The sequence below is a fragment of the Durio zibethinus genome, chromosome 11, assembly GCF_047325235.1.
Source record: "Durio zibethinus cultivar Kanyao isolate XHJ-2024 chromosome 11, ASM4732523v1, whole genome shotgun sequence".
In the NCBI taxonomy this organism is placed as follows: domain Eukaryota; kingdom Viridiplantae; phylum Streptophyta; class Magnoliopsida; order Malvales; family Malvaceae; genus Durio; species Durio zibethinus.
In genome coordinates this window covers 27,154,931-27,167,591 of record NC_143172.1, presented here as the reverse complement: position 1 = coordinate 27,167,591, position 12,661 = coordinate 27,154,931, and the positions used below count along the sequence as shown (strand labels likewise).

The 12,661-nt window shown below is 28.4% G+C and overlaps 1 protein-coding gene across 1 annotated transcript; it reads left to right on the top strand.

Annotated features, from left to right (window-relative positions):
• Positions 1–4,297: 4,297 nt before the first annotated feature.
• Positions 4,298–5,334, top strand: LOC111291204 (ethylene-responsive transcription factor 2-like). Its single transcript, XM_022882835.2, has one exon. It carries the CDS (start codon positions 4,449–4,451, stop codon positions 5,244–5,246), a length of 798 nt encoding a protein of 265 aa, XP_022738570.1. The 5' UTR covers positions 4,298–4,448; the 3' UTR covers positions 5,247–5,334.
• Positions 5,335–12,661: the final 7,327 nt, after the last annotated feature.

Below are 12,661 nucleotides of genomic sequence, written 5' to 3'. Positions count from 1 at the left end.
CCTAGACAAAAAAGATTGGTGGCGACTCTGTTATATTTTTATTTTGTTTTCAAATTCGTCGGATAAATACAAAACCATTACGACAATGTCTTAAAAGTTCAAATAAATATGTAAAATCTTTCATCCCAAATCTCTCTTTCCCTTGTAATTTAAATGATTTTATTAATTGAGTGCCTTAAGAATAGTTTTTAAAATTATAATATTAGGTAAATTACTATTTTTATTGCATTAAAATTTATCAAATTAACTATTAATTATTATATTTAATATAAAACATTATCATAAATAGTAAATTAAAAATTGTTGAAAGAGCATCAATAGAATTCATAGTGCAAAGAAAAAATAGATAATTTTAAGAATTAGGAAGGGATAGTAAAGAAAGTGAGTGGGTGGAGGAAATGGAGAAAGGGCAAAAAGGGAATATGCTTTTTTTAGATTGATTAAGAAAAGGTTAGATATTTTACATAGCAATTATGATTTAGCAAAAGGTTATTTAAGAAAAAAATTTATAATTTAATTTAATTAATTCATACAATTACTTTTAAAAAATAATATTTAATAGATTTAAAATTTAAAATTTAATATTTATAATTTTTTTATTTTAAAATTATGACGTTTTATATATTTAAAAAATATTTACGAAAAGGAAGGAAATATTTTTTTTTAATTACAATCTTTATAGTTATATATCTTTTATAAGGTTAAATTTCCTTCCTTTATTTTCCAAACCCTTCAATTTAGACAAATTAAAACAAAAAATTAATGGAGGATTTATTGGAGTGTTTTGGAAGAATACAAACACGCTTCTTACATTGCTTTATGAAAGGTTTTCCAAATACAACAGATCTACAGGCCATATCACCATCACTTTCATACCATTCTCTCTCTCTCTCTCTCTCTCTCTCTCTCTAATGACAAAGCAACAGCTTAGATTTGGAAACCATCCACCATTTTCCCTCCATGTGGAAATGTGAAACTAATGATTGTGGAAAAAAAAAAAAAAGGGAGAATAGTATTTCATTTCTTCACTTTTTCCAAAAGGAAAGTACCATTAATCCTACTATATATTAAGACAGAAGAAGATGTCATCAGTTCATGACAAATCTATCTGATCATAAAAAATTACCCATGGAGCTTAAATTAACGATGTTGTTGCAAAATACAGGATCAATGATTTTTTTGGTTGGACTTAGAGGTGGAGAGTAAAATTATGATTAACTAATGTTATAATTAACAATTGATAAAAATTTTACAATTGCTATACTATAATTAGTGATATTTTAGGTTTTGTCTAAACATAATTATATCTGTTATGCTATAATTAGTGATATTTTAAGTTTTATTTAAACATAATTATTTATTTCGATGATTTTAAAGATATATTTATGATTCACTCATATCTAAAGATGATAATGAGTCAGGTTGAAGTGGGTTTTTCTCATCTTAAATTTGATTCGACTTTATACTTATAATATTTGAACCCAATTTAATTTAATAATTTTTTTATTTTTTATACTAGATTTAATATTATATAAACCACTCGATTCGACTCGAAATTAATAAAATATTATTTTTAAATATAAATATAAATATAAAATTAAATAAATATATAAAATTAAATAATTAATTAAAAAAATAATTTTTTTATATATCAGGTCTGATAAAATCGAATTTATCTAAAATTCAATTTCAATTTTTTTTTTACTATTACCCAATCTAACCTAACCTAAAGCCTAATTTAAAAAAAAAAAATCAACCTTAAAAAATCAAGTAAGATCAAAATTTATCATAAACAAATTGAACTATCATCTTTACTCATATCAATTTGGTTCATTTAAAATTTTATTATCAAAATATTTTTCATAAAAGATTGAGATTCCTCTCCTTATCCACTAGATTGATTCTTGTGGATGAAAAGAAGTTCACGTATGTAAAAGAAAGAAAAAGTACGCCAAATTGCCTAATACTAGTATATCAAAAAAATTGCAACAACTTGCAACGAGCATTGAGAGAAGATTTTCTTTTAAAGTCATCAATATATAGTTCTTTCAATACCTTATTTACAACAACGCACCTGATAACTTCTTGTTCATAATGGGAAACAGTAATAAAACCCGAATTAATTGCCCAAATTCATGTAATTTATTGGTATTAAAAATTTTTTAAAATTTTAATCTTAGTCAATAAGGTTTATCATTGATAATCTTGAATAAAAAAATTCGAATTAACTAATTGATTTAATCAGATAAAATTGACTTTAGTTGGAAAATGTATGTAAAATTAATAGATGCCAAGAAATTGAGCAGGGCTGATGAATTTAATAGAGAAACCGTCCTCAGTGTAAATTTTAATTGCCATGAGTCCTATCACAAAATTAATTAAAGCAACTACCTATTATTTATTCTGTTGACAAGTTACATTTGTAACGTACAAGGAAAAAAAGCATGAAAAGCACTTGCATCTATGAAAAAAAAGGGTCCTACACCTACTACTTTTCACAATTTTATTTGTATCTATTCCATTTTTATTAGATCTTTGATTGGTTTTTGCTTTCATATTTTTGATAATTGTTGTTTCTTTTTCGAGTCCTTTTCTCTTTTTGGTTGATTAAACTTCTAATACCCAACCACAATAATGGAACTGATTATAGCCTTGAAAGCTTTAAATCTTGTTGAGCAATTGAGGAAAACAATTCCAAATAAGGTTGATATATATGCCTTTGCGGGAGGCAGAATTATTCTAAACAGCTTTAATATTTTATTATGTTTGAAAAGAGAGAATCAAGATAAAGATATAACAATCGTGTCGTGATCCTTTATTATAATTATTGTATTAATAAAAATTATAATAATTTGTTTAGCTAATTTTTTTAAAATATTAGAACTCCTTTGATTAGTATTTTGGAATTTGATTTTTTTTTTTTTTAAATTTGAGTATTTGATTCAATGGTATAAGATAAAGATATCCTTGTCTAACCTTTTTATTTGTTGTTTGTGTTTTAATAAATTTTCTATCATTTATCTTTAGATAACCAAACTGACCACGGCATAAACTATTAAAAAAGGAAGGGGGATACATTATTAATTAAATAAATTAATAAACCTCACTTAAATAGAAAGTAATTAATATTTCTCTCTTAAAGCATGTTGCTAAAGCATTTTTTATGGCCAAAGTCACTATTGTTTAATATTGGAAGATGATTCCCATCCATGATTTATGCAGTATATGAGATAAAGATCTTTATAATTATGTAATTAAAAAAAATACTACAAATAGATAATAATAATAATAATAATTTTCTGTACTAACCAAGAAAAAGACAAAAATAAAATATTTGTGAAGTATTTTTCATATTTTAGCTTCCCTCTTGGACTTCTTAATTAATTACAACAAATAGGAGGCTATATTTTATTGGATAAAATTTTAATGTCAGGGATTTTGGATCAACATGCTTTTTGTCTTTTCCTAATATGAAGAAAATGTTCACCTCCTTTGTTTCAAATTAAAATCTCTTTAATTTTTTTATACGAAAGAGTATGCTCGTTTCCCTTGTGTTTAGATATCAATCTATTTTTAATTATAATTTTCTATTTCTAAGTATAAACGCATAAATTTCAAATTAAAGAAATAAGCAATAGAAAAACCATGAGGAATAAAGCAAAAAAAAACAAAAATTAAAAAGTCAAGTAAGTGTTTTTCTTCAAAATATATTAATCATCATCAGTTATATATCTAGGATCAATCGTAAATTTAAAAATAATAATTATGAATAATAATCAAAATTATATTAAAAAAATAATAGCCTTAATTAATGGTATCGGTGTAGGTGTAAGTCATTGGTGCAAGTTGATCATTATTCATTAATTGCCAACACCACCCCGCAGGTAACGTAAAAGTGGCCTTGTCCTTATGCGCCCTATGATTATGCATAAGCTGATGTCAGGTTTCTACAATACATCAGAAATTATATATGATGATCCAAATATATGTGTAGAATAAAATATTAAAATTTATATATTTTATATTATATTTTATAAAATAATTATATATCAATATAAAAATAGAAAATATTTTTTATTTTATTAAATTTATATATAATTATTATTAAAATTTATAAATATATTATTTTTATATTTTGTTTTTATATCATATTTTAGATTATAATTTCCGAAAACTGTCGGACCCTCATCCATTATCCATCACGTGTCACACGGCCCCTCCCAATTTGCCCACTTGCATTTCACAAATTTCATAGCGACTCTAAAATCAACCCAATTAATTATAATCTCCCCAATTTTTTAATTTTTATTTTTCTTTCCCTTCTATAAATACCCTTTAGCTCTCTCTAAATTGTGTCAATTCATAATCTCTTTCTTCTTCATTTTTTCTCTTTGGTTTTTCATTGCTTTAATACCATTGATTAAAGCTAAAACCATAAGTTGCATAGAATGAACGAGGTTAGTATGTTGGAGTTGAGCTTTTCTCATCAATATCCTCGAACTTCAAGCTTTACCTGTCTTAACTCATGCTTGACGGAACACTGGGGTGATTTACCTTTGAAGGTTGATGACTCTGAGGACATGATCATCTACAACTCCCTTCACGAAGCTCTCAACTGTGGTTGGTCTCCCTCGGATTCAACTGTTGCAGCGGCCGTTAAAGTCGAGCCTGAGGTGATGACACCGGTTATGGAAGTGAAACCAACGGGGTTGACTCAATTACCTGTAGCTACTACTGCTGCAACTCAAATGTTATTTGGAAGTGCTTTCATGGGAATAAATAGCGAACATGGAAGTTATTTTTTGATGGGAAAACACGAAGAGTGCTTCCGAAATGGGCATAAAAAAGTTGTTAAACGGAGACATTACAGGGGAGTTAGGCAAAGGCCGTGGGGAAAGTTCGCGGCGGAGATCAGAGACCCGGCTAAGAGTGGGGCAAGAGTTTGGCTAGGCACCTACCACACTGCTGAGGAAGCTGCCTTGGCTTATGATCGAGCTGCTTATAAAATGCGTGGGTCCAGGGCTTTGCTTAATTTCCCAGACAGGATTGGCAACAATGAGCCTGAGCCCGTTAGAGTCACGGCTAAGCGTCGGGAACATGATCAGTCAGCTTCGTTGTACGATAGTCCCTCTCCTAAGAGAAGGAGAAGCTTGGCCACAGACCAAGCCAAGTCAGAGAGAGACATGGGGTTGACTGTGTTTCAATTGGGGATAATGCCAGTTGGAGAACAGTTATTGGTGAATTAAATGTCTTCTATTTTCCCTGTTTGTTTGTTTCTTGTACGATGATGGTATGAATCGAAAGAAAATGGACTCAGTCAGCTTTAACTTTTGAGTTTTGAGTATGTATCACTCTTACTTTTTCTTTGCTTTTGCTCACATTTGGAGAATGGGAAGTAGGCTTTGGTGGGGCTTGAACCCTATGCGATTGCCACCCCAAAGGGGCCTGACCACACACATCAAAGGCTTAGAGGCTAGAGCCTGTGGTCAAGTGTTATCTTTGAGATAAAGAAAAAAGGAATGTATGTATGACCGGTTACATGCATTTTAGTTTGGATGGGTAAAGTGGAGCATTATCATAATTTACCAATTAGTGGCAATGGGTAAAATATCCGAGCCACTTCTAGCTAGCTTTATGCTTTATTAGTTAACATGTGTGAATCACCCCAAACCAAAAGGTGACAATTACATACCACATTAATCACAAGTAGATTTTATCAACATATATAATATAAATAATGTAATCTATTTTGTTTTTTTCAATTTAGGATCGGCCGGATATACTTTTTTAAAGTAAGAGTCAAGTTCAAATTTATAAAGATTTTTTTTTAAATCAATAAATATTTAGTCTATTAATAGAATTTTAATTTTTTAATTTCAATTATTAGAATTTAATCTGTCGACAATTTTTATTGAAAAAAAATTCTTTTTATAAAAGAAATCAAGGTGTAGAGACACTGAGGAAAGAGAATTTGCAAGTGCAAGAAATTTAATCCCAACTTTACTAAAATTAATTTTTTTTTTGGTAAAAATTAGATGAATAATTTGAGTTAAATTTCAAAACTAAAAAAAAATTTCTTTAAAAAAATATAATATACTTGACTATTAAATTAAAATAATTAATAAATAATTCAATGTTGATGCGTGATATTTCAATTAATTCGTTATAAATTGATTTAGTGCCATAATGTCATAATGATCCATTTTGTTACTAGATAGACTCAACATTAGGCCAATATTAAACCTAATCTTTGTGATTAGGCCAATGAAGGAACCTATTATAAGATTCTAGCATAGGCATATTAATTGGTGGTTGAAAATGATAATGAACCAATTCTAGTAATGTGTCATTGGATCCTTATGTCATGAATTAAGCATAATTGTGAGGTCAATTTCGAAAGTTGCGTAGACAAGGGGCGGGGATATAGAAATTCTTTAAAGCCAATGATGAATTTTGTTTTTTTGAAAAAACAAATCACTTAAAATCAAATTAAATTTTAAAAAATTATTTGGATCAATCTCAAGTAATTTACGAGAATATATATATATATATATTCATTTACATTTGTTTTTAACTTTATCAAAATTTTATCCATTAGATGGACCTGGTATCAATGAATCCTAATTAATTAACTACCTCATATTTCCCAAGCATTAATTAATGGATTGATTGGAAGAGATTTTAATTCTTTTTCATCTGATTTAATTAGGGCAATGCTATTTTTTTTTATTACAATAGGAAGAAGATATTCAAAAAGTAAATTGAATATCTTGCCTTTAAACTAAAAATGGTAATTGTTGTTACTCAATCAATGAATGAATGTACAGCTAGAAAAGATACCCAAAATTTCTTCCTGGCTTTTGGAAATAAGGGTGATATTGAGAGAGGAAGACTTTGCCAAAAACCTAGATTAATTATTTAAGTTGCAGTAAACCATGAAAGTAAGCAAATAATAATAATATATATGAAAGGAATAAAATCTGACAAAACAAAAACATGGAAAAATCAAATAAATTCAACTATATATCATCATCAATAATTGTCAATTACACATTCCTGTCTCTGCATATTCAACAAAATAAGTTGAAAATTTCCAAAACTTGGATTGGAAATCTGTTCAGTTTAACTTTAAGTTTACATCCTTTTTCCTCTTCTCTTTTTCATATCTACCCACCACGTTAAAGATTTAAAAGAAAACATTTAAAACATTATTAAGGCATGTCCTTTCCTACAATTAGTTGAATTTCCATCTAAACTTTTGCTTTTTCCTTTTTTTTTTTCAGATGTAAAACCAAGAATATTTTAATGTATTTGACCTGAATAAGATTAATTAATGATGGATGATTAATCTTCAGTATTTGTCAAGTCCTACCTACTTTCGAATGCAATGAATTTAAAGAGATTAGTGGCTTTTTCACGAACTTGATTCAACGAAAACCTTATAGTGTTCTTAACGTCAAGGCTAACCTAAAGATATCATTATTATTATTATTATTATTATTGTTACATCAAAAATTTGAAGGTAAGTAAGTTGTTCAGTCTTTTAGATTATAATAAAATATATTGTATCTGATAGTTTAAGATAAGTAATTTCAAATCATGCATTCGAGACGATCCCAATAAATAATCACCGATAGAACTCGAATCCAAAACATTTTCGTCGAGGAGAACCAACCTCAATCTAAAGATATTATGATTTCTTATGTTTGGCAAATTTAACTTCAGACGACAGCGAGTGAGTCCATCTCAACACATGATGAAAAAGCTTAATGACTATAGCCCAATCATAAAACCTTGCTGCTAGTAGTTGGGTGACACATATTGAGTTATCATTAATAATATCAATTGCCTAATAAAATAGTCACAGCTTTACTCTGCTTGGTTCAGAGTTAGTGACGACAACAATTTTTTTTCTTTTCTTTTTGCCTAACCCCAATGGCTGGGACAAGACAGCATCAAACCTAATTGCACCTAATCAGAAAGGTTATCATTTGCAATGGTTCTTGACCTAACGTTTTTGTAATGTTTTATTATGAGTTGAATTTGTTAAAAGTGAGGAAAAAAATTCATCTTTAATTTTAGTTAAACACTTTATCAAAATGTTTGAAATCAAGATTTTGGATCACCTTTGTTTATTATCTGAACATGGATGGATATATATTTACTATATAGGCTTTAATATTTACAAGTGAAAAGGCTGGAACTGGAACTGGTAAGCAAATATGAAAGGAATAAGCTACAATAAATCTTGGATTCACACTCATATCAAACAAATAACTTTTCAGTTCTCAAAGGAATTGGCTTTTTTCACATTTTAAAATCGACATTGACTTCGAAAAGCCCTCATTAGGATTCATAATGCCAAAAAATAAAGAGATTAAAGTTCAAGGAAATTTTTGCAGTACTGAGTGCTCCCTAATCCATCACCCATGTATTGATATGACATCCACAAAATTGAAAGTCTCCTCGTTCGTATGTACTAGTATAAAAAATTCAAGATATATATATATATATATATATATATATTCTGTTTACTAGGAAATAGCTAAGAAATATACCTGGAGTCGGAAGAAGCTGAAGACTTGACGTGTAATCGAATCTGAAAACTCTTCTGTCTAGGTTCAAACTAAGGTACGTTGTACGTATATGATTACCGAAGCCAAAAGTAGGGATGGCGAGTTAACCCGTCCCCGACGGGTTCCGGCCCGACCCGACCTCACGGGGTCGGGTTTTTTTTTTGAAATTCGGGTTTCGGGGTCGGGTCGGGTTTACTTAAAACCCGACCCGACCCGATATTATATAAAAAATTATTTTTTAATTAATTATTTAATTTTTTATTTTATATATATTTATATAATGATATTTTTAAATATTTATATTTAAAAAATAATATTTTATATTTAAAAAAATAATATTTTATTAATTTCGGGTCGGATCGGATCGGGTACGGTTGCGTGGTGTCGGGGGTCGGGTCGGATTTGGGTATGAAAAATCAAAAAAAAATTTCGGGTAGAATCGAGTTCGGGTTTAATAAAGCTTAAATCGAGTCGGGTTCGGGGCGAGCAAAACCCGCCCTGAACCCGACCCGATGCCAACCCTAGCCAAAAGTCAGCAGCGTAGGCTTTCAAAAATCCATAACATGACAAATTCTACCCATTTTCCTACCAAAAAGAATAAAAAAATAAAAAGATACTACCGATAGGTTCTTTCCATTCATTAATTTTTATAAAATAAAATAAAATAAAAAGCAAAAACGTTTTCCACTCATTCGTATGCCATTCTAGCCTGGATGGTAATTCTTGGTTGGCTACCTACTAAACAAAGGATTTCTTGGTGGGAATTGTTCATTGTTAACAGTAATTGAGTTATTGTGTGATGAGGTGCTGGAGACTAGAAATCGTTTTATTTTCATCTTGTACCTTCTCAAAGCAGCTTTAGCTCCAGTAGTAGCGTTGCATTCATAGGCATGCAGCTTGGGGATTGATGTTATGAGTTTAATTCGGTGCAGCAAAGATTTTTTTAAGGAAAAACACTAATTATTTGCAGTTGCGCTAAGTAACTTGGTGCGCCTTTCTTTATTTTATCTGGCTAGAGAGAAATAACAGGATTCATGGCATGGCGGCAACAGAATGATAGTGTGCTAGCTTCGGACTTGAAGAAAACAAAAAAAGGTCCAACTTGGGCAATCTTAAGGATTTAATAGAACTAAACTGAATTGGGTCAAGCTTGAAAGCAGTGTTGATTCTAAGCCCAATTGGTGTTTGCCCTCAATCCATCTAGAATGTTCGAATCCAAACCCAAAATAATTCAAAAGATTTTATAATTACTAATATATTTTATAAATCGATAATTTTTATTTTTCCTTCCCAAAGAAATAGTAGAACTTGGGCAATCGAGTGTTAATGGAATCTAATCTTCAAATTTGGAATCACGTACATATCTCTTTCAATGGGTTAAGCAAAGTTTTCAAATATGGTTTCCAACATATTTACATAAATATTCATTTAACGTATGCGTATATATGTTTTGGAGTTCAAATTTTAGAATTTGTAATTTTTTTTTTCAGATTATTTTTTTATAAAAAAATAAATTTATGTTTTATACACTAACAATAAAATTATTTTAACTTCAAAAAATTAAAAGATATTATTACATATCTCCTTTTTTAATTATACCTTAAGAGACCTAATAATCTTGTTTATAGAGTCTAAAAAATTTTATTATCAAGGAGAATACTAAATTCTAAAAAAAAATTATATGTGTATGCATATTACATTTAGGTAGCTGAATGTTGACCGCTTTGGATCAAATCTTAATCAAGACATGGCCCGTATTTCAAGATTTCTAGCAAATTTTCTCATTTAATTAAAAAAAAGAAAAAGAAAAAATATAATCTATCGTCTATTTGGTAACATATATTAATAATCATTTTCATCTCATAATTTGAATTCAAGACCAAAATTCAAGATTTTAAATTGGAAATTTAAGCTCTAAACGTTGAGTGTACCACAGCAAACTTTAATGTGCTTAAGTTGTTAAGTATATTAATTAATTTAATCTTTTTATCTTTTTTAAAAATTAATTGTAGTTGCAAACACTTAAACATATTTCTTTTTGTCTTCCAACTTAGATTACCTATAATCACCACAAACAAGAAAAAAAATTAAAAAAGAAAAAAAGGTGGTTGGATTAGGAATTAATTAGGAGTTAGCTAAGATAAATTGTTAAGAGTGTTGGAGTTTTATTAATTTTATCAGCATCTCAATTAATTAATCAACTTCAGTGGTGACTCACTTTCATGAAATTAAGGTATTTGGCCTACTGGGTTTGAGTTTACAGCTGTGCTTCCTATATGTCCTCGATTTCATCAAATTCCTTAAACTATAGAGGGAGCAAAGGTGAATTAATTAGCATACGTTAATAAAATTTGTCATGGTACTTAATTTAATTTCATTATTTTTTCAATTTTGCTTCTGTAATTTTAATTTTATAATATTTTATTATTGTATTTTTAATTCATTGATTGTTGGACAAAAAGTAACGAAATCGAAATATTTTACAAAAAATTTTGCTAATGCAAATGATAGTTTTTATTATTTTACTATTAATTTCGTTGATTTTTAATTAAAAAAATAAAATTAGATTATTTCATAGATTACTGTGTTCATGAAAATGAAAAGTTTTCATCATTTTCGTTATTTCAAATCTAAAAATCAACAAAATTAAAAATATCGCAATAAAAATCAATAAAATTTTGACTAGTAATACAATGAAAAAATTCACCTTTATCTAAAGAATACATAGATATTTTTTACTTCAAATTTTAAAAAAAATACAACATATGATTTTTTTTCTAGCTTTAGAGGAGTAACTAAAAATAGGATAACCAATTTGTGTCTTATATTTTTAAATTCTCAGTGAATGAGATGCGTGTAACTTGTTAAATACAAGAATTATAGAAATATAGGTTGGATTTTATTTGAAATTGAAGCTTTAAAGTATGTAAAAGTAGTAGTCTTTTTTTTTTTTTTTTTTTTCAATTTTTACACTTAAAACTACCTAGCTAAAGCATATGAGGTGGTTAAGATGATTATGTCAATGTATTATAAGATCCAAGAATTAAAGTTCAAACTGAAACAAATTACTAAATGGAAGCATCGTCTAATTAATAACCATTCCTTATCTCAAGAAAGTTTAAAACTTGAAATTGATCTCATCTCAAAAAAAAAAACAAAAATCCCTTTTTCTTTTTCAACTTATTAATTTGTGGCACTATTAGAGTGATGATAAAAGTAATTGAAGGTATTTTGGATATATAAATATAACAAAAACCACTTTTATTCATGTAAAATTTATCATAATAATCAAAGCAAACGTTGCCTCCATTCATAGGCATTGTTTTTATTCATGAAGTTCATATCACATAATAAGTTCATTATCCCTGCATATGAATGAGAGTATTAAAATGATGATAAAGGAAAATCCCACGTATCAAATATATTGAATTGGCAATTGACAAATTCTTTAATTTATCTTGTTAAATAAGTTAAAGAAATTATTAAAAGTTTTGGTTTTAAAGTGTTTTTGTTTACTTATTGTTATTGACAAACTAAAAATATGTTTATTCTTTAAAAAATGGTTTTAAAATTTTGTAAATAGAAAGAGTTAAAAATATAGTAATACTAGTAACAATCAGTTAACTATTGTTGAGTAATACTCAGCGCCATGCAGTGGTAGATCATCCTTTGAAGTAGGATATTTATGAACACCTCAAAAGATTAAAAAATAAATAATAAATAATTTTTTAATTTTTCTTCATATTTTTTAGTTGATAAAATTAATAAATTCGTAATTTTTTATATAATTTCTAAATAAACATCTAAAAAGGAATTTTGAATCCGCCATTGACAGCCTCCGATATCCGAAGGCACTCAATGACAATGATCACCCTTGAATACTTACAAACTTTTGTCTTTATTTCTCTACGCTCTATTTTCAACTAACCTCAAATCCAACAGAAATCTACGGGTCCTAAAACCAAGCCACTTTCTTGCATGCAGCCCCCGCATGAAAGCATCCTCAACACGTGCCTTGCCTTCTTCCAACACGTGCCCCCTCTTTTCCCCCTATATAAACCAAGCTCTCCCTCAAGCTAATAGCT

Coding starts and splice junctions, on each gene's coding strand:
- LOC111291204 (XM_022882835.2), top strand. CDS start 4,449: ATGAACGAGGTTAGTATGTTGGAGTTGAGCTTTTCTCATCAATATCCT.